Here is a 22,912-nt window from a genome sequence, read left to right as displayed (position 1 = left end):
CTATATAATGCAGTATAAATCATATATGTTTCCATTTATTAACTTCAATGGTCCATATGTAAATTTCTAAAATCTTAAGATTCCTTTTGACCATTTATTTACACCATTATACATCCTTGCATGCTTATAACCCTACTGTACTATCCACTAAATAATCACCTACTGGGCAGTATGCATAGTTTCACTTTTTCACTGGATGCAAAGTTATGAATATGTGCAAAAATATTTTAGTAGGGTGAAAAATAAGTAAAATATGTTTTAATTTTCTGACAGTTCACATTAAATGTAAACAGAAAAACAGACGAGAACATTTTTAAAACAGTTTTATATATAAAAACATTAAAATACAAGTTTCTCTTTAAATAAAATATACATTTAAACTTTTAGGCTCGTACGGATATACAATAATTGATGATAATTGGATCACAAAACATGATTTGAAATAAAAAAAAAATCTAGCTCTTTAATGTAAATACACTGACTTTGCTATATACACATGTGATAAAATAAATCATTACAGGTTATTTCAAATACTGAATTCTTTTTAGTGTTCCACTTCAGCAAAATAGGGAAATTTTGTGTCTAGGAGGAATGTTAGGTCAGGAAATGCTGAAAGAACTCCTGTGTTTTCGTCTTCTCCGCAAAATCCTGCTTCTTAGGCGACCTCAGGAGCATAGAGGCAAAAATGGTGGCTGTGCATAAAGAGAAGTCATTATTTTTAGTGCATAGAAGAATAATCCCTCTAAGGAAAATGACATAAAATTCATCAATGAAACTTAATCATGCTTTATTTCAATGGTGCTAAATAGAATTGTACTGTTTTTTTGTACTAAGCAAAGAATGTTAACAGATTATTAAACCAGATTTGCTTTCATTTGTACTGTTATAGAGTTTGTTAGTCATCTGTTTGTGAGATCTTTCTGCCAGGATGCTGAGGCAAGTATTAAACTACAGACACAATATATGAATTAACAAAGGAGCAAAAGCTATTTTATTTCTTCTTCTTACCCAATATGGAAACATCTAATCGATTACTTGCAGAATTCTTTAAGAGCTCACGGAGAAAGGCTGCTAAATAGTTGAACACATTTTTATGGCACTGAGGTAGCGTGGAAATAACCTGAACACCAAGGGAAAAAATAAATAAAAATCTGAATTAACAGAAAATGTTGAGTTTTATTCCATGACATATAATGTAAAATATTATTTTTTTCCTTACTTTCTCACACTGGCCTGCACTGGAGCAACTATCAAGGCACTGCTGGTAAAAACAGAAGGGAATCACAGGCTCTGGGAGGGCATCTAAGAAGAGAAGAAGGGCTTCAGCCACTGAATGGTTGCTGCCCGCTGCCAGTCACCAGAGTCAAGGAAGCATTTCTTGTTGTGAAATACACTAAAGACCAACTATTTTTGTTGTATTTCGACCATTCTGTGGGGCAGAATGACTGCAATTTTAAAAATAAAGGTGATGAGATGACAATGAGCTTCATGCACTTTCAGTAGATTTAAACAAGTTTTTATTTCACTGTGTAATAAATGGCTGCATATGTTTAAATCCAATACAGATAGAGTATTTACATTTAGAAACCCTCAAGGAACAACAATAAAAATATGCAATGACTACACCAGAGCTTCTTCAATATTGCAAAAAGTTGAACTTTTTGTTTTTAAACTAATGAACATTTGTTCTTAAAGGATACGAAGAGAATCTGGCATTCCTGAATCAAGACAATCTCTTATCTCAGCAAATTCGCTTCGAAGTCCAGGCTGCTGAAACAAATCTTCCTGTAAATAGAAACACATTTTGATTTTGATTCCCTTAGGAGAGCAAACATAAATGCTGCAATGTGCCTGATCTGACTACAAATAGCGAAGTTTTTTTGAATGAAGGCTTAAAAATAAAAAAATAGATTAAAATCCTTACTTAAATCTACAAGTTACAGGGCACAACTGCTGAATCCTATATAGTGGCTATGCAGCCTCTAGAGATACCTAAAATTAAAACATTTATTTTGATTTAAGGAAAATGATTGCATTTTAGAACTTTTGTTTTTTAAAACGAAATTTTTAAAAGATATGAACTACTAAATTGGATGAAACAATTTTAAACAAAACCCAATTATAAGCAAGAAAAATAAATCCAAACTAAGTAAAATCCACTCCAATCCAAATCAATGGTGCTATATTTTGTTTTACCCCATTACAGACTCAATTTGTTGTTGTTTTTTTTTTTAAATGCAAAAAATTAAGAAAATCTGCTTTTATGTTGGGTTTAAATTGTGAAAACAACATCTCAGAGTGCTACAGCAAGACTGGGACACACTACATGGCCTAAATATATAGGCAATTGGTATTCAAGTGGGTTTTACCATCTGGGCCCAGTTTCAGAAAGCAAGGTTAACAAACTAAGTAGAACGCACACACCCTGAGTAGACTTACTCAGCTCTGTGATACCCAGAGTTTCAGTTTCAGAGTGGGTGAAAACATTTAGGTTACTCAACTCTGAGTCAAGTCAACCCTGAGTTAAGTCAACCCTGAGTTAAGCACAAGAGCGAGTACGTAGAAGCCCCGATCAATCGAATAAAGATAACACGATTCACCATGGAAACCAGAGGAAATAAGAAGACTCAAAGTGCGCATTTCTCACCGAAGGAATTAGAAACATTAATGACGGCATATGGAGAATATCAGCACGTTTAGGAAAAAAAATAGCGAGAGTTAGTGTGGCAGAGACCACAATGCGTGAGTGTGATTTGACTGAGAATTAAAGTAAAATTCTTGACACTACACTTATTCAACGGCAAAAGAAATAAAGAGTGTGTGTGTGCCATAAATGTGTGTCTAGGTGCAACCCAGCAGGCACAAAAAGGACGTGGCAGCAAATCAAGATGAAATATAAAAATACAGTTAAATCAGATCAGGTCTTAACCTTTACCTGCTGAATAACTCAGCATTGACTGGCTTTATTCAACATATGCAATTACTGATGTGGAAGTAGTTAAAGGGTCATGACTTAATGTAGAAAAGAGTAGATATGCAACTGAGATTGGGGGGAAACAAAGTGAAATTGTGTCACCGCAGTGGCGAGCAATGGTAAGGCTCGAAAATACAGGTCCTTCTCAAAATATTAGCATATTGTGATAAAGTTCATTATTTTCCATAATGTAATGATGAAAATTTAACATTCATATATTTTAGATTCATTGCACAATAACTGAAATATTTCAGGTCTTTTATTGTCTTAATACGGATGATTTTGGCATACAGCTCATGAAAACCCAAAATTCCTATCTCACAAAATTAGCATATCATTAAAAGGGTCTCTAAACGAGCTATGAACCTAATCATCTGAATCAACGAGTTAACTCTAAACACCTGCAAAACATTCCTGAGGCCTTTAAAACTCCCAGCCTGGTTCATCACTCAAAACCCCAATCATGGGTAAGACTGCCGACCTGACTGCTGTCCAGAAGGCCACTATTGACACCCTCAAGCAAGAGGGTAAGACACAGAAAGAAATTTCTGAACGAATAGGCTGTTCCCAGAGTGCTGTATCAAGGCACCTCAGTGGGAAGTCTGTGGGAAGGAAAAAGTGTGGCAGAAAACGCTGCACAACGAGAAGAGGTGACCGGACCCTGAGGAAGATTGTGGAGAAGGGCCGATTCCAGACCTTGGGGGACCTGCGGAAGCAGTGGACTGAGTCTGGAGTAGAAACATCCAGAGCCACCGTGCACAGGCGTGTGCAGGAAATGGGCTACAGGTGCCGCATTCCCCAGGTCAAGCCACTTTTGAACCAGAAACAGCGGCAGAAGCGCCTGACCTGGGCTACAGAGAAGCAGCACTGGACTGTTGCTCAGTGGTCCAAAGTACTTTTTTCGGATGAAAGCAAATTCTGCATGTCATTCGGAAATCAAGGTGCCAGAGTCTGGAGGAAGACTGGGGAGAAGGAAATGCCAAAATGCCAGAAGTCCAGTGTCAAGTACCCACAGTCAGTGATGGTCTGGGGTGCCGTGTCAGCTGCTGGTGTTGGTCCACTGTGTTTTATCAAGGGCAGGGTCAATGCAGCTAGCTATCAGGAGATTTTGGAGCACTTCATGCTTCCATCTGCTGAAAAGCTTTATGGAGATGAAGATTTCATTTTTCAGCACGACCTGGCACCTGCTCACAGTGCCAAAACCACTGGTAAATGGTTTACTGACCATGGTATCACTGTGCTCAATTGGCCTGCCAACTCTCCTGACCTGAACCCCATAGAGAATCTGTGGGATATTGTGAAGAAAACGTTGAGAGACTCAAGACCCAACACTCTGGATGAGCTAAAGGCCGCTATCGAAGCATCCTGGGCCTCCATAAGACCTCAGCAGTGCCACAGGCTGATTGCCTCCATGCCACGCTGCATTGAAGCAGTCATTTCTGCAAAAGGATTCCCGACCAAGTATTGAGTGCATAACTGTACATGATTATTTGAAGGTTGACGTATTTTGTATTAAAAACACTTTTCTTTTATTGGTCGGATGAAATATGCTAATTTTGTGAGATAGTAATTTTGGGTTTTCATGAGCTGTATGCCAAAATCATTCGTATTAAGACAATAAAAGACCTGAAATATTTCAGTTAGTGTGCAATGAATCTAAAATATATGAATGTTAAATTTTCATCATGACATTATGGAAAATAATTAACTTTATCACAATATGCTAATATTTTGAGAAGGACCTGTACATTAATAATAAGACATCTAATCACGGTCTGATCATCTTCTCCTGACCGAGATTTCTGGGGAGTAGTTGCTCTCCAATGTCTCGAGGCTCCTCCAGAAAAGATCACGCCACTTCTGACACTTCTCTTGTGCCAGGTCTCAGCTAAAAAGTAGACCAAACCCAGGGTTAGGTCAATAAACCCTGCTACCAAGCAAGGTTGGTTTATGGAGTAGGTTGCATGGGTAACTTGACTCAGGCTAATGGCTACCTGGCTTTCAGAAACCGAAAACCCAGGGTATTAACATACTTACCCCAGAACTTACTCTGAGTTTTCACTAACCCTGCTTTCTGAAAAGGGGCCCTGGGGTTATTTAAATCCTTGTACACCTTGTCCTTAACTAAAGTCTTGCATCATTTCCTGTAACCATTATAAGCACATAAGATGAGGTTCCGGCCTAGCTGAGTGGATTCAAAAATTAAAATCAAAAACAGACAAAAATTCAGACTGGTAAAAAAAAAAAAACACACCACAATGTGTAAGCTGCAGCACTGAACCGATGTACTTTATACCCCAAACAAATTCCTGCAGCATAGATACACAGATGGGATATCTAACCATGTAAATCCACAGAACATTTTCTCACCTGATTGACAGCATTGCGGAATAAGTGATCCACCATCATCCAAAGTTCTTTAGGAATGTCAAGCGGCTTTTCAGTGGTTTCTGCATCGTTATCTGGAGATGTTTCAGCCTGATGTTCAGGACAAGAGATGCATATTTGTTTAACACTTAAAAAAAAGATGGCAAGAAATGAGCAAAGGTATTTCAAGAGGGTGCTGACCAGCTCAAGAAGGGTCTTTATCGGCATGTCTTTAATAGGTTCCCTCATGTGACACAGTGAATAGATCGAAGTACCGTAGCAGCTTGGCAAATAGTTTCCTGTTACTGAGATAAAATAGTCCTTGCCTCGCTCTAAATGGAGTACCAGAATATCTTCAATCTCCTGCTTGCCGCAGTTTAGATCTGGTGCTGTTGAGCGGTTTACAAAGACCTCCAGCTCAATGACCACAGAACCACCTGGGGAATAACAGATGCACATACAAGTTAATGAGTTTGGTGGCAGCGGTCATCGTGTAAGTTTTGAGGCAAAAGGCCACAATAGGGATGCTCTAATAGATACAACTACTGGGATGAAATGATGTTGCGTTACAATAAAATCTGTGGCTCTTAATCGAGTTTCAGTGTTCAGGTTTCTCACCCTCAGGAATGAAGCCTTTGCAGGGGTTGGCTGTGAGCCAGGGCTTGGAATATGTGGATTCATTTGGCTTCGGGATAAATTCAAACTGACATGGGACCTGCCCATCATTGAGAAGGCTGAAGGTCTCTGCCTGATGTTGCATGAACTTCACATCTTTAAAGTTGAACTGAAAGAAAACAAATTCAGGCTCAAATAAGGTCATCTTTCCAGGTGGTTTGAACAATCTATGGTACAACAACACAACGATTAGCCTATTTATTTTATGAAATGTATAAAAATTAATACGATTTCTACAAATTACAGGATGGAAACCCCTACCTCTCGCTTGGACAAGCTTAAAGATGGTATACATTCGTTCTCCATTTTGTCTATATTGCGTACGATCTCTTCAAAGGTCTTCTTGTAGGCTTCACTATTTACCCTCTTGATCTATAGAAATAGGATGAAGGAAGTCAGGCGCAAAATAATCAGATTTGTGGGAAGACAAAAAAACGTAACCAGATCTAAAGTATAAAAGGTAAATAAATCACTATCGACCTGTCCATTGTTTTTCCAAGCAAGTGACGCACATTTCTGACATGAATCTCCCTAAAAATGCAGTTATCATTGCCATAACACCAGAGTAAAACTGTCAAATGTATTAAACAAAAAAACAAAAAAACAATTTCTTTTGGGGAAAAAATAACTTTCTGACCTTTTTAACAGAGACACCCGAAGTGTGTGTGGCATGCTTTATTAGCAACACAGAACAAGATGACATTACACCCCCTTACCCTCTCCCAAGGATGGTTGTAACTTTATGTTTCCTCTGTCACTACAAAATGTCTGCTGATATCCATGGACCAATTTGTAAAAAGATCAATAACCGTTCTCTCCAAACATTTTCCCCTCATGAGGTTTAGCACCCTTCAGCTGTGTGCTTGGTGTCATGACGTTTAATTTAAATGTTTTTTTGTTTAGTTTTTTTTTTTTACATATTTCTCCGTTTTGGAAAGGAACTGAATAAAAGAAAACCTACAACCCTGAACACAACTTGAAGGAGAACATCTACGAATGATCATATACGTCCTTTAGCGATACTGAATTGGCAGAGTGTAGGCTAAACAAAGGGTTTAAAAGAAATTCCAGGAAAAGGTAAAATATTAAAAAGAATTAAAAATGTAACATGCATGTCAAATATTGAGGTTAATGCATCTTGTCCAAACCAAAAGAAAAAAAAAACGAATTAAGCATAAAACTAGTAAGAAACCTGAAGCATTTACCCCAACGACAAGCATGGAGCTGACAGGCTTGTGGTCACTACTCCTTACAGCCATGTGGCTATGGTAATGCTCCTGCTGGATGTTCTTCCCTTTCCACAAGATACGGTCACACCATGCAGGGATGCGGCATTTTTCACTGAATGCAGAGGAGTAAATGGACATTAGTTGTAAATTGTTTCATCTTATTATTCAGACAAAGCTGGAATTTCATTTTCTAATTCAGCTGTACAAAATGTATTATTGTTAATTAAATTAATGAAGCACTGGAATGTTAGAGGAATGTGTGACCGGACACCAAAAACACCTCAACCCAACGTTAAAGCAATTTTAACGTGTTAATATGTTGTGCAAATGGGTAAGTTGAACTAATATAATAAGGCCATCAGAGCAAATTTCTAATACCACTTTTATTATCACCACATCGAGAGGAGCCAGTTGAGGTGGCTCGGGCATCTATACCGGATGTCTCCTGGACGCCTCCCTCGGGAGGTGTTCCAGGCACGTCCCACCAGGAGGAGGCCCAGGACACGCTGGAGGAACTATGTCTCTCGGCTGGCCTGGGAACGCCTTGTGCTCCCCCCGGAGGAGCTGGAGGAGGTGTCCGGGGAGAGGGACGTCTGGGCGTCTCTGCTGCCCCTGCGACCCGGTCCCGGATAAAGCGGAAGACGACGAGTACGAGTACTTTTATTTGATCAGAAAACTATGATAATCTGTTTTTTCCCCTGAATAAATACAGCATGGACCTGGATCCTTTCAAAGGGTTCAACAGCACCACTCTAGATTAAAATGATAACACTTTGCAAAGTGAACTTCTGACAACAAGGCCAGTGGGTCTCTTTTTGTGAATACTCAAATAAAACCGAGTGGAGTTCCTGAGTAAAAAAGATGACTTAAAAAGCCTCCAAAAATAAATAATTCTGAAGACTGAAAGAAATGTTTTAGGAGAGACAAGATAAAATGAATAGGTTTTTGTGTTTTACTAAACTCTCTGTACTACAAACACTATACCACTGAAAAATATATATTTTATTTGCAGGTGAAAATACCTTGTATCCCATTTATCAGACCCAGTGTCATATTTGTAGGTGGGCTGGAAATCAATATCTCCTTCCTTAAAGCCAACAAATACAGCCTTCTCATCGATCTGCCTCTTGAGCTGAGGATCAAATGAAACAGATAAATATCACCACTCACAAACGCTAATTATAGGTTAGGACCACTTAGATAATAGACTGATTGTCAATAATCACCTGGTCATAAGAATGTAGCGTCTCAAAATCCTTTTTTATGATTAGATCTTTCACACTGTCGACATCCAGATCACTGATTCTGTAGTTGAGGTCCCCGATCCATAAAATGACACTGATCAAAGGAGAACAGGCAAAGGGACTCAAATTTAAACAAAACCTGACTGCAAAGGAAACAATAAATCCATACTCGCAATGAAAAATCTGTTTGATGTACAAACATAACAAAAATCTAAGCAAAATGTCTTTAACTCTACAGCCTTTTAATCACAGTGTAACGATGGCAAATGGTGAGGAAGTTGCGCACTTGTGCTTCATGATGGTGAGTGGAGGTTGTGTAGGATCGAGCTGCCGAAACTGGAGACGACTGCAAATGTCCTTGAAGTCCTGATTGCGTCTCTCGTATTCTTCAACATGCGCAGCGAGGTGAGAATTGACAACGCAGATGTCGGAGTTGTGGAAGCGAAAACGGATTGCCACGGCTCCTTTGTTTCCCTGCGAAGAATAAAAGATTGATACAGGCAAATATTCTGCAAGAATGTGGTTACTTTGACAAAGAAAAAAACGGTTTAGTTGGTTGAGATTATGACTGCAAAGTTAATAAACCAGACTTCTGTCATAGCAACACCAGTCATCCAGCCTAACCCGTCACTGAAGGAACAACACTAAGCATTAGAGATAGAACTAATCCAAGCCAGTATCGGTACGGACATCATCCTTGGATCTGATATCAGGCTAAGTCACCAATGCGGACTCTGATCTTGTGTAACTGCTACTCATATGTTGACTGTTTTGAATCTGAAAGGTTTGGCTTACAACCAAAAATGTAAAAAACATACACGTGGGGACCCCAGCCATGGGTTACACCATTAAAATGCCAGTAAGAACTTTTCTGGAACTTTCAAAATAAATCACATTAAGCTACTTCCAGCTCAGACAGGAACAGGAACAAGAGGGGAAACAGGAACTTCCCTTCACTGTTGGAGTAAAAACACAGCGTTCCAACAAACAGATCTCTTTCCATGTGGATTCCAGATGGGAACTGGACAGGAGAGGCACCAAAGGAATATGCTGCCGAGCAGACATAACTCTTCAAACTTTATCTAAGAGTGTCATACGATCACGTGATCATATGCAACAAAGTTAAGTAATGATTTGTTTTTCTAGTATTCATTCATTCATATAAGACAAGCTTGACTTGGCTTTTCTTCTGAGGCCTCCAGAATCAGCCCTAATCGAAGCGGATTTCCCCACGGCCTGGAAAAGAAGGCCAGGACCGCATCGCACGCCTTCCTGCGTGCACGTCCAGGTAGCGAGAGCTACCGTGCCGCATCGCGGCCACTCAATGAGCCTGATGTGCCTTTGTCGTACGGTTCTGAAAAGGGCTAAAAGCCCTTCCCCACAGCTACAGACGTTAGCTGCAAGCTAACCCTTTCTTTACCGACACATGGATGTTTTCCTCAACACCCAGGACAATTTCTCCTCAGCACGCTTCACGTAAGAGGTAGTGTTTGGGCAGAGAGGATCAGTTTAGAGTTAAATAATCTAAATAATGTTCGTTTTTGGTTATGTTGAAAAACTCAGCTACAGTAAGTGCTAGCAGACTTGTGTTTTAAAGTTAAGGCAAACTATATTTAAAAGATGTTTTTTAAACACAGAAGATCGTCCATAACGCGCCGTCCAAGCTTATGCATTTCAACCCTTTTTTTAGTGGTATTTTAAAGGTGTGTTTGATTCTGATAACAAGCTATAAGCTTCTTTTGTTAGCTCCAACCGCTAACGGCTAAGAACACATGCCCACTTTATGAGTCAGCAGAAGATCAGTTACCCAGAAAGGTTGTTGGTTTCCTTGAACAGTATTTTAACATTTCCTTATTAATATTTCCTCAGATATTATTGTACTAATTCAATTCAGTTTATTTATATAGCGCCAATTCACAACAGATGTTGTCTCAAGGCACTTCACAAAAGTTAGGTTCATACATTCCAATTTATCCTGACCATTGAACAGTGCAGTCAGATTCAGTTATTTATTCAAATTGGAAAAAAAGTTTTTCTATCTAAGGAAACCCAACAGACTGCATCGAGTCAAAGACTTGTAGCATTCACTCCTCCTGGATGAGCATGTAGAGACAGTGGACAGTCACTGGCAATCCCTCATACTGAACATGCATGTAGCGACAGTGGAGAGGAAAAACTCCCTTTTAACAGGAAGAAACCTCCAGCAGAACCAGGATCAGTGTGAGCGGCCATCTGCCACGACCGACTGGGGGTTTGAGAGAACAGAGACGTGACAAATAATTAAACACCATCAAGACCCATTTATCCAAAAGGGTTGGTTCTTTACAAAATATTATTTCCTTAAATATTATTTTAAGAAATAAAGGCATCTAATTAAACACCTTTGAGAATTAGTCATTCAGAAGGTTGGTTTTATTCAGCAAGTTGTACTCCTACTCCTCGTCTTCCGCTTATTTGGGACCGGGTCGTGGGGGGAGCAGACTCAGCAGAGACACCCAGACGTCCCTTTCCCAGCCAGCCGAGAGACATAGTCGATCTCCCGCTCCATTCTTCCCTCACTCGTGAACAAGACCCCGAGATACTTAAACTCCTCCACTTGAGGCCGGAACTCCCCTCCAACCTGTAGAGGATAAGCCACCCTTTTCCGGTCAAGAACCATGGCCTCTGACTTGGAGGAGCTGATCTTCATCCCAGCCGCTTCATACTCGGCTGCGAACCGCCCCAGCGCATGCTGTAGGTCTTGGCTAGAGGGGGCCAGCAGGACCACGTCATCTGCAAAAAGAAGAGACGAAATCCACTGGTCCCCAAACCAGACCCCCTCCGGCCCTTGGCTGCGTCTAGAAATCCTGTCCATAAAAGTTATGAACAGGACAAAGGGCAGCCCTGCCGGAGTCCAACATGCACCGGGAACAGGTCCGACTTAGTACCGGCAATGCGGACCAAACTCCTGCTCCGCTCATACAGGGACCGGATGGCCCCTAATAAAGGGCCCCCGATTCCATACTCCTGGAGCACCCGCCACAGGGTAGAACACTGGACCAGCTCTATCCAGCAAGTCATTCTTTTATAATTCTTTAATAAATTATTAAATTCTTATATAAATTCTTTAATATTTCTTATATTGTTTAATTTGTACTGTATTGCACCGACTACGCCAAAACAAATTCCTTTTATGTCCAAAAACGTACTTGGCAATAAAGCTTTCCTGATTCTGATTTAAAATGTTGTTTTATCAAAATAATATTTCATCTGATCTTGCATTGAGAATTAGTCATCCAGAAGGTTGTCTGGGTTAGTTCCAAGACTAACTTAACTTCATTTCCAGATTCTTCTAGATAATCCTTGGTTCTCAAACATAAACATTGCATGGTAATGTTGCATCACTCTTTTGGTCATTGTTTTCAACCATCTTTGATCAACTTGTTTATATTGTACATAGTCCATTAGTCTTTCTTATTCTTTAATTCTGCTTGGTAGTTTAGTTGGATTGTTTTAGCATAGTAAAGAGTTTGTTAATTGAAATTAATTTGACTTTGAGTTGACTTATTTTTGTTAATAAATTCTTGTATTTTAAGAAATTGTGTGAATTCATTCCATGTGTGTGCAGAGTTTTGTTGTTCAATAATGTCAGAGCTCGTCTCACACCTTTCTATTTTGCCCTAATACCATCACCTTACTGGGCTGGTATTCACAGGACAACCCTTAACAGACCCAAATATTATTTAATAAAATATTAAAATATTAATATTAAATAATATATTCATAATCACAACATACATAATAGTCTCAGAAATTCTAATAATTTCATAATTATATAAACAGATGGTATCCTCCTTCAATGACATTATAGAAAAAAGCTTCACCAGGTAATTTTGTCTCTAAACATATGACTTTTTAAACCATCTTACAAATGTTTACACAACAGAGTGGAAGCAACCGTATTTCTTATGTTAAGTATTATGTACAGTCACTTATTTCCCCCTAAAACTTTATTTCCAAGTTGCAATTCAGGTTTAGCATCTCAACTGCTGACTAAAATGTTCTTATTACAGATGGAATGATCATTCTCATGCTTATTACAAGTAATTATTAATATTATTATTAATATTATAAATATAAATACCACTGCACATATGAGCAAAATACTGCAGCAGTGGAGCTGTGACTGCATGTAGTTTTATATTAGCTTACACAACATTCTAGCCAAAACTAAAGCTGGATTTTTGTTTTGTCTAAGTTTTGGCTCAGTCAATATCCATAATATCGGTTTATTTAACGTTTGTGGATTGGAACCTAAAAAAAAATCAGCATAGGAACATTTCTAGTAAAGATGGCCGAATAAAAGACAAGAACAAGCACATGTCCCACAAAGAATTGGAGCCAGTGGATTTAACTTAACGAGGATAAATAAGCACTAAATTTAAGTCCAAAAGAGGTAGAGACTGATTTAAATGACAAAATGATTGTTTTATTCAGTCCTTATCTGCAGTAACAAACAAAATATTGAAGCTCTTTTTACCGAGCAGAGCATTGCAGAAGCCATCCTTACCATCCTTCCCATTATGCCTGTGCCCACACTCTCTGCCTCCACATCAGAGATGAATTCTGCATGTTCGTTCTTCACATAGAAGATCAGCATGATGCCCACCAGACGGACCAACTTCACCTGAAGCAGCATATGACATGTTTACATAACTCAATACAAATACTTCTATAACTGATTACAACCAAAACAAATATAAAGGTATCAACCTTGATGCCATTTAGTCCCATCAGTCTTATTTCAAGGAAACGATGAGCAGAATTGTTAATCACAGAACATGAGGTAGTAGTGCATAAAAAGAGGCACAAAGCTAAGTAAGTCTCCCAATGCATAAATCAACAATGACAAATATACTTTGTTTTATAGCTGACTGAGTTTACATGTGTCAGGACCAGATCAGCCAAGTGTGACAGTACAAATGAGACCAAACAAATGAGGAAGGTAACAAGGCAGAGTCAGCACTCTTAAAAAGCAGAAATGGGTATAAAGAACTACAACTTATTTGTGTGCTGCCATGGCAACTCAAACCAAGTAATTGATTTATAATATATGCTGTGCAGCTATTTTCTAGAGCAAATGTTAAAAACAAAACTGGCACCAATATTCATGACGACCAGCTCTGAAAAAAGAGATCTACTTACCAAGGCATACTTAGCTTCTCCATGCAAAGCCTCAGACACAGCTTTCGTCCACTCCTGCTCTTTGGGGGAGTCATAAAAGAAAAAGGCCTCTTTGCTGAGGTCTAGCTCCTGGAAACTAGAAAAAAGGGCAAACAGTGAAAAAAAAGAGTTTCAAAACTGCTGTTGTGGTCAGCAAACCTTTTCATTCCTTCACAGCAAAGCAGCAAATAGAAATGCAGGCAGGATCAGTGGCCAGTTACGGCTGAAATCTGTGGGTGGGGACGATCTTAACTTTAACAGGTTCAGTAGCTGCAAGGATCTGGCAGAGGATGGGCAGGAAGCATCTGTCTTTGTACTGGGATTAAGCAGAGGTCTTCTTTAGCAGGATGAACATGACTTACCCCAAGCAGTATATGTCAGGAGGCTTGGGAGTGCAGCTCAACCATGGACGGAGGCTCTCCTTCGGTGTCTGTCCGTTCACGTTGTACGTGCCGAGAAAGAAGCTGAAACCAAACAAGGAAACAGAAGAGAGAAGAATGATTATCACAACTTAATCTGATCCATCTGACTGGAAGTTTAAATGTTGACTGGAAAAGTGCCTGCATAGCTTAGGCAGGTAAAAAGAAATATATAGATAATATTAATGTAGTTGTTTGACTAAATTTTATGCTATTTTAGCAGCAGAAAGGATAATTGTTGCTTTTCTAGCTCATGTTTCATACAAATCTCACCATAAACCCTGATATTTTTAATCAGGTTATCATATTGTGACCATCTTATTTCAGCCAATGCCAACTTGTGAGACTTTTTTCCTTGATGTCACTATCAACGGGATCTTTTGTACATCACATACAAGTTAATATCAGCAGTCCATGTAGACAATCGACAGGTGTTTGTGCAACGCAGTGACAACTTGGCTTTTTGTACATGAAAAAACACAGCATTTTAAGAACAGCTAACCTCCCTTTCTTGGCATAAAACTGTCAAACATAACTGAAAACTATGAAACCAGAAACTTCAAGTGGAAGCAAAACATAAAACGTCACAGTGGAAACACCACCTAGTTACAAAATGACGGGAAGGATGCCAACACTTTCCGACATCCCCAGCGAATATTAAGAGTGACACTGAAGGACACCTTGATTGTGAGACACAGAGAACCAGACTCTTTCCATTTAGATTTGCTCTGCAGGTCCAGACTTAAAATAAAGTTCCTAACAGTCAATAGTCCAGATTGATCTTCAAGCAGAGGCTTTCTACATGCAGTTGCACAGGGTGAAAACCCTTTATATCCTGATGGGCCTGGCCTTAGCTACACAGAATGATAAACTTATGTGTATACAAAAAGCGTGGGTTTCTGTCAGCCATAATTATCTAGTACATTTACAGCCAGTACTGTATAATAACGTAAAATAAAAATAGACAATGCATGTGGCAAAGCACAAGACCTTTCTAGTCCTGTACCACATTTACTGATAACAGGAACTGTTCACACTTATAATCTAGTTTGCATGTTAATTACATTTAACTCAAAGAATGTTGCTGAAATGACAAGCAAATTTCTACAGATACCCCCCATTACTCTTGTAGAATTAACTTTTGAAGTTTATTTACTTTGACGTTTCAAAATGTACAGATACCTTTTATTAACCAGGAAATCAAAACTCTTGAGACTCTAAGAAAATTGTCCTGACCAAGACAGCTGACAGCCCCTTAAGCACAAAGGTTCAGCCATACAGCATATATCATTGATAAGAAAGTAATCAGTATAAACATTTTAAACTAAAATACATAAGATGTGCACGTGCATCCCGTTAAATTAGTGTAACAATGAAAAGTTGATTCAATTCAGTAACTCAATAAATAAATGAAACTCGTTTTTTAGAGCCATAAACCACAGTGATATATTAAAATCATTTATTGCTATTAGTTTTATTTTAGTTTATGGTTTACAGCAAACTGAAACCCAAAATTCAGTTTTTCTCAGAAAACTAGAATATTACTCAAGAAGAATAAAAAAATACTTTTAAAGCAAAAAAAGTAAGCCCAGTGAAAATTATTTTGAGGTGCTGTACTGTACATAAACTCAATACTTGGGTTGGGGCTCCTTTTCCATTTGTTACTGCATTAATGTGTCAAGGCATGTAGACCATCAGCCTGTAGCTCTGCTGAGGTGTTAAAGAAGCCCAGGTTGCTTTAATAACGGCCAGGTGTGGGGGTGTCTCATCCTCCTCTTCACAATAGCTCATAGATGATTTACGGGGTTTAGATCAGGCCAGTTTGCTGTCCAATCAAGGATAGTGACACCATGGTCATCAAACCAGGTATGTTTGTCAGTGTAGGCAGGCGCCAAGCTCTGCAGGTAAATGAAATCAGCATAAAACTTGCCAGCAGAGGAAACCTTAAAGTGCTCCAAAATTTCCTGGTAAGTGCTCCGACTTTGGATTTTATAAAAACGGTGAACCAACTCCAGCAGATGACATGCCTCGCCAAATCATCACTGATTGTGGAAACTTCACACTGGACCTCAAGCAACCTGAGATGTAGCCCAAATCCTGGGTGCATCTGTGTGCAGCTCTAGAAGCTCTGACTCCAGCTGCAGTTCATGCCTTGTCAATCTCCCACAAACTCTTGAATGAGATTTGCTTCACAACCTTTTCAAGGCAAAAGCCATTCCTGTCGCTTGTGCACCTTTTTCTAGCACACTTTTTCCTTCCACCCAATATTCCATCGCAATGCCTAGAACCAGAAGTCTGAACAGCCAGCATCGTAAGCAATGACCTTTTGTGGCTATCCCTCCTTGTGGAGAGAAAGTGCTGACTGTCTTCTGGACAACTGCTAAGTCAGCAGTGTTCCTCAGGATTGGGGAGATTGTTGGAATAATTGAATAAAGATTTGTCTTATTTTGTTCCTATTCTTTATTTTAACCATTTGATCTTATAATCATTCAAGATGTGTGTGAGTAAATGATCTGATGAGTTGTCTGCAGGCAAAGATCATAAATGGAGCTGAGCTTGTGGGAAAGGAAGCAGTCCAGTTGAGGAGGTCATAAAGAGAGGCTGATTGCACTGAACAAAAGGCAACTGATCCTAGACTGGAGGAGATTGTGGAAATGTGTTGTTAAAGGATAAAGTTGTTTATGACCTGTTTACGATGCAGCTGTTGTTTCCCATCCTTTAGAGTTTAATGTTTTTGTAAACTAGGGACCCCCAGAAGACAATAAAAAGAGGATTGCGGTCGAATTGTTTTCAGAGCGGTGGAGAGTTTGTAACTGAAAGCAACTCTGACCGTCTCTCCTCGCAAGCGAGTAAAATAACTAATTCTTTGTCTATCTCTTCTTGTTCTGTTGTTATAAGTATTGTTAGGTTGTTTAAACCTGACAGAGATCACAACATGACCATAACACAACAGTTTTGCATAAACAAAAAACATTTTTGTGTTTATCTTCTATATTTATATTAAAAACTGAGTTTCAGAAATGTAATTAACTGTAAGCCACATTCATCAAAATTAACATAAAAACAGCATGAGGTGTGTAGGAAATACACAGCGCCCGTGTGTAAGAAACAGAGACATTATATACAATTAGTGTAGTTAAATCAATACTTGTTGATGATATTCAAATTTATATAGATGCACTAGTATGGTAGACATTCCCACTTCGTGCTGGCTGAACGATGGAATACTTAAAAATGTTTGCTTTATTGATAGCCCTTAAAGTGTCATACTGTCCTAGAACAGTCAGCCACAACGTTTATGTCAGGCTCATCTGAGTGTCAAAACATAAATAATTATAATAATAATAATAACAGCAATAATGGTAATAACAGTTCAACCTATCTACCAGTAGGTGGCAGTATAGTTAGTTTGCAAATCCATGTGCTGAGCTAAACAAATTAGAGCTATCCTTCAGTCATCTGAGACACAGGAAAAAACATATTCAAATAAATATGCTTCATAATAATGAGAAGAGTCAGTGCAACATACTGACCACGGTAAATCAACACAGCATCTAAAAAAGCGTTGCTCAAATTGGTACACAGCGATGCATACCCACAGATGCTCTCGCTCTTTTTAAAGGGCTTCTAAGAATAGAAGTTTCACACATCAGAGGGTTAAAAACGTTCTGTTTTAGTTTGAGTTTTAACTGGCTACAAGAATACAGCCCATGATAACTGGTCTGCAACAATATCCTGATGCACACCCTTAACTTGGGCTTTAGACAAGAGTACGATAACACAATTATAAAAGGTAGATGGTAAAGGTAAAGGTAGATTTAGTTTCAAAAGCCTTTTGACTGGAAAACTAGACAAACAATCACAGTATATGACAGAAATGAGCAAATATCACACCTGAAATCCTCAAGATAGGTGTAAGAGTCCTCCTTTTTCAGCATCTCACACCTAATCAGATTGTCGCGAAGGCCGAATTGAGGCATGGCCAGAATCTGAGCTTTGTTCGATGCAGTGTGGCTGGACGAGCGCACCAGATCATCCCGCTCCTCTCGACTAGATATGCTCTGGCTGCAACACACAAGTAACAAGCAAACAGTTAGTGACAACAAGGTAAAAAGTGTTTCCTCAAACTGATAAAACAGTTGCATTTAAAACTTTGCTGTTTTGTAATAAGTATAGCTCCTGGTCTGGCTTTAAAAAGGACTCTTTTTTCTAAGCAAGAACTTCTATTTTCCACAAACAACAGAGACATTAGATCAAACTACATGGTTGAGCTTTATATGCAGTGATTATATAATATAAAGTGAGGGAGACGGGAGAAAAAAAAAGTAGTACAGCAGGACTGTGTGATCTTCCAGGAATTCACTGTAACCAAACACTACCTTCATGCTTCAACGTAGCTGCTAAAACATCTGCCATGTTTAACAACAAAACCAGCAGTATTATTTTACACCTTGACTTGTTTTTAGTGGAAAAGCACCACAATAATTTTTTTGCAGAACTGATACAGTGATAAGTAATGGCAGTATAAAATCATAGATCCAAAAACGCCATAAAGCCAAATCATAAACCTGGACGTCATGGCACTGAGATTATACGTTTGGTCTTTTAATGACAAGCCATCAGCAAACCTGCGCAGATGTAGAGAAAAGGTTGCTCTTGTTATTTAAAAACATACAACAGAGCTCAAATAGCTTTTGTCTACTTTGCTTTTCTCATATTTTGCTATTACAGCCACACGATGCCAGTGGAAACAGAACATACAGCTGCATCTTAATTAGAATACCATCAAAAAGTTGATTTATTTCAGTAATTTAAGTTCACAAAAGCAAAAACTCGCAGATGTATTGTAAGAGTTTATTACTGTTAGATTTGATGATGATGGCTTAATGAAAACTGAAAACTTTGTTCTTTAGAAACTTTAATATAAGACCAATAACAAGGGGAGGATTTTTAAAACACAGATGCTTGCCTACTGAAAAGTATATGCCCACGTACTGCACAGTATGTGTGTAAATACAGCGCTCTGTGTTGGAATAATCTCTATACGTCTCACTTTTTCCGTGGAAAAACTTCAATACATAAACTTTGCAGCATTTTTATGAATCAAAATGTACCTATTAGGAGCCATTTTTACTCAAACGTCAACCATCATTTTGTAAGAAACTTATGATAAAAAAAATAGTAAAGAAAAGACCAACTTACTTATCTTGGCTGGAATTCACTTTGGACTTTTGTGTGAGACTGTTAGAGCTTTTCACCTTCTCTAAAGATCCCTTCTGGTCCGACACTTTCTCTGTGAACAAACAAGATAAAACAGAACAACATTAAATGTAATGCAGGATTATAACATGTTGTAGTATAATGGCTTCAACAACTGCCACAATAAAGGCTAAATTTAGAGCCTGTTCATATTCTGCCCGTTAGGACTCGGAAGACTGTGTTTCAGCTGCAAAATCTTCTCAAAAACAACTGAAATGTTCAAAAGGACACCTTCTTTAGCAATATTTTAGCTTAACTAAAACTAAGATTACAATGATCTAAAGTAGCAAAGATAATCTTTACATTGTCAAGTCAGGGCTTAGCTGATGGCTTCAGACATTCGTGGCCATCTTTGGCAGTCGGTCACAGTTACTGCATTCCAAGTAGCTGGAGTTAATGGCTGAGTGTGAAGTATGAGACAGCATGGGCCCTGTCTTCTGCAGCTTGGCAGAGAAGACAGCTAGCTCCACTGAGAGGGAAAGCCAAGCACTTTGAGGAGGAAATTAAACCTAAAGTCATAAGCAGGCTGCATCAGGAATTCATCTGACAGACAGCACAGCATAATAACATGAAGAACAATGAATGTGATTTGACTTTGACAATTAACAACCTACTTGGTCATGTCACAGTCTAGGAGAAAACAGTGGTGATGATGTCGTGATATGAGATTTCTTAAAAGTAATAACACTCTTATGCAAATAGTTAAATGGAAATCCAATTTTAATCTCACTGAAACTGTCCGATATGTACATTTTTATCTAAACCCAGATTACAGCTATCATTTTAAGGAATTTTACGAAATAATAGTTTTGATATGCATAGTTGCAATAAATGGTAAACTTGCCATTTCTAGCCACATTTGCTGGTAGTGTGGAGGCATCCAGCTTTAATTTGCTCCAATTGCACAGCTTTGATCACAAAATTGATGACAAAAACAGGACCTGCATTATTAAAAGGTAGGATTCAATTTTTTACGGCTACTTTGCAGCTTTATGAAGAAAATGCTCTTATTGCATTAGTTTGATTAGAAAAATCTGTTGTGACATATGGACCAAACTTCTCAAGAAGCTCGGCATATTCGATATGGCCAAGCGGCTTCTGATCCGAACCCTTTAGAAAGAAGCCACAAGAACCATGGATATTTTGAGCAGAGCAAAATGCAAAAATAGTATATTTAAACAATTCCTGGAGAGATTCTAAAATATTTATTTATAAATCTTTATTAACAACTAACCATGTTAGTTAGGGTACCATCATTAAGGTATGCAAGCTTGAGTGACTGAGGTTTTCCTCAGTGGTGCCATTGCCCCACTTGTTGCTGCGCACTGTCAGTCAGCAGGCTAAAACAATGCCACTATACTTTTCCTTCACTTCCAGGAAAGACGAATATTTCTGATCAAAAAAACCATGACGCTGTAGAAACTGAAAGAAACTGAAACTGAAGGATCACAGGTCATCGATATTTCTGTTAATTGACTGCAGACTCTACCTGTGCAGATATCCTCACTATTTAACCAGCTCATATAAGCATGTTATGTTAGTCTATAACAGTCTATACATTTTTTTTGTAGTAGTTTTCGTCATATTTTAATCTTTTCTTGCCGTTTGTCTCTTTAACAAATAATATCGAGTATAACAGGCTGATATTAGCTGGTTAATTCTTTAGGATATTTGCTCAGGTAGACAGTCGGCAATGGATGGCTCATCAGATATGTCTCTCACTGTATGTTTTTAGCGACAGCCAAATATCTTTTCCACGAGCAAGGAAAATATGTGGTCGCCTTAGTTCAGTTAGCTGACAGGCAGTGTGCAGCAACAGGGGGAGGAGGGGCAACGCTGCATTATGCCCGTAATACCCGAGAATAGTGCAATCCTAGGCCTCTAAATAAAAGAACTTTAAGCTCTAGGAGTGGTATAAAGAAACATTTTTGCAATTTTGACACAGGAATTTTTTCATAACCTGGGTTTACATTTGAACTGGATAAATGGCACAAGTCTACTGATGACATTTAGAGCATGGGCACCTAAAATATAATAACCTTCCAGCATTTCTAAACTTTTAATAGCCCAACAATCATTTGAACCATTTGAAGTTAGGTGTCTTCTGTTATAGGGACTATTTGATGTTGCTGAACAAGCTGTAGCGTTTCTAGGGGGAGTTATCTGTACTTCCAGGTAAGTAGAGGACCATTTGTGGTCTGACAAAACCGTAGTTACATTCGCTCATGTGCTTTAATCAGCGGGTCAATCTTTAGTCAGCAAAAATGTCAGCCCGTTTTATTTTTATCAGCCCTCATTCTCTTCCGTATTAAAACATTAACGGCTTTCTGTCACCTCAACTGCACAAAGTTCAAAATTACACAACTTCCTCTCATCCCTTACTATGTCTACAAAGATAACTCGGTTACTGCGTTTCAAAGTTATTGTTTCTTGATTTTATGTTTCAGCCTATATGTTCTAATGTCGGTTAAGGTCAAATGAAAGCCCGGGAGTTTGTAATAAAGCACATTTTCTCAGACTGAGCTTCGTTTACAGACAACAGCTTTAAACTAACAGGGGAGAAAAAGACAAGAGCTAGGGGCGGAGAGGACCGACACTGAACGGACAGGAAATAAGAGACCGACAACTATTTAAATGTATGGAAGAAGGATAAATGACACGGAGCAAACAACAGGTGCCACCAGGGACATCATTTAAATACTGCTATTAGCATTAGCTGCTACGTTTTCACGTCTACGAAACATTCGTTTAAAGTCTATAAAAATGTACAGGTAGCCAACATCAGCGCTGTGAAGAGTAAATAAAAAAGGGGCCGTTGGGCAAAAATAAATCCTTTAAAGCGCGGTATCTAATTAGCTAAACTTAGCCTGTTTAAATTACTGTTGTCTAGCATTAGCTATGAAAGTTAGCTGTCTGACAGCTTCCTCTGAGTTTTCTGTCGCCTCCTGAGAATCACCAAACAATGCTACTGGATTCATTTTCATACCAGAATCTCTCATCATCCCAGACATGTCCTTGTGCCGCTCCCACGCATTCCGTGGTGCAGAGGATCAATGTACATTGTGTTTCAGACCTGCCCATGCTAACGCGGTAGAAGGAGGAGGGGTTTTGCATTTTCCTGCTGCAGTGAAAAAAAACAAAAAAACAACCCACACTGAACAAGTCGCAAAAATGCAACTGGGAAGTGCTTCAGCATGAGGAAGTCAAGTTGGCGTACTTTAGGAGGAAAACATGTTTGATACCTCTTCTGTTCATGCTACTAACATGAAATAGCAAATATAAGTTTCATTCAGCCTTCCGTGTTCTGTGTAGTGTTTGTGCATTTGATTTTGTTTTGCATAGAGCAGCATGCAAATAATGTAACTTTGTATTTAATTTAAAAGTAATACAAAAGTTTTTTTTTTTTTGTTTACATTAAAAACAAAACGGTACACTTACTATCTAAATTAGGCATTTCATTTTGTTATACTGAAACCCTGCTCCTTAAATGAGTCACCTGAACTGATCCTACCTTTAATTCAAGTACAGGTCCTTCTCAAAATA

General features: G+C 38.6%; 1 protein-coding gene across 2 annotated transcripts in view; it reads right to left on the bottom strand.

Annotated features, from left to right (window-relative positions):
- Window positions 1–308: 308 nt before the first annotated feature.
- inpp5b (inositol polyphosphate-5-phosphatase B) overlaps window positions 309–22,912 on the bottom strand; it is a 29,670-nt gene continuing 7,066 nt past the window's right edge. The window contains exons 1-18 of one of the 2 annotated variants that reach the window (XM_047360289.1): window positions 22,356–22,490; window positions 19,313–19,403; window positions 18,005–18,175; window positions 14,054–14,155; window positions 13,674–13,788; window positions 13,039–13,155; window positions 8,776–8,963; window positions 8,472–8,583; window positions 8,268–8,377; window positions 7,222–7,357; window positions 6,278–6,388; window positions 5,960–6,125; window positions 5,543–5,778; window positions 5,345–5,452; window positions 1,701–1,785; window positions 1,220–1,347; window positions 1,009–1,120; window positions 309–692 (exon numbers count right to left, since the gene is read on the bottom strand). In XM_047360289.1, coding sequence (XP_047216245.1) covers window positions 595–692; window positions 1,009–1,120; window positions 1,220–1,347; window positions 1,701–1,785; window positions 5,345–5,452; window positions 5,543–5,778; window positions 5,960–6,125; window positions 6,278–6,388; window positions 7,222–7,357; window positions 8,268–8,377; window positions 8,472–8,583; window positions 8,776–8,963; window positions 13,039–13,155; window positions 13,674–13,788; window positions 14,054–14,155; window positions 18,005–18,175; window positions 19,313–19,403; window positions 22,356–22,380 — 2,211 coding nt within the window. In that variant the 5' untranslated portion in view covers window positions 22,381–22,490 and the 3' untranslated portion in view covers window positions 309–594. Of the gene's footprint in view, window positions 693–1,008; window positions 1,121–1,219; window positions 1,348–1,700; window positions 1,786–5,344; window positions 5,453–5,542; window positions 5,779–5,959; window positions 6,126–6,277; window positions 6,389–7,221; window positions 7,358–8,267; window positions 8,378–8,471; window positions 8,584–8,775; window positions 8,964–13,038; window positions 13,156–13,673; window positions 13,789–14,053; window positions 14,156–18,004; window positions 18,176–19,312; window positions 19,404–22,355; window positions 22,491–22,912 lie in introns of those variants that run through there. The other variant, XM_047360288.1, reaches the window with a different exon arrangement.

The sequence above is a fragment of the Girardinichthys multiradiatus genome, chromosome 3, assembly GCF_021462225.1.
Source record: "Girardinichthys multiradiatus isolate DD_20200921_A chromosome 3, DD_fGirMul_XY1, whole genome shotgun sequence".
Taxonomy (NCBI): domain Eukaryota; kingdom Metazoa; phylum Chordata; class Actinopteri; order Cyprinodontiformes; family Goodeidae; genus Girardinichthys; species Girardinichthys multiradiatus.
This window is presented reverse-complemented; position numbering and strand designations above follow the sequence as displayed.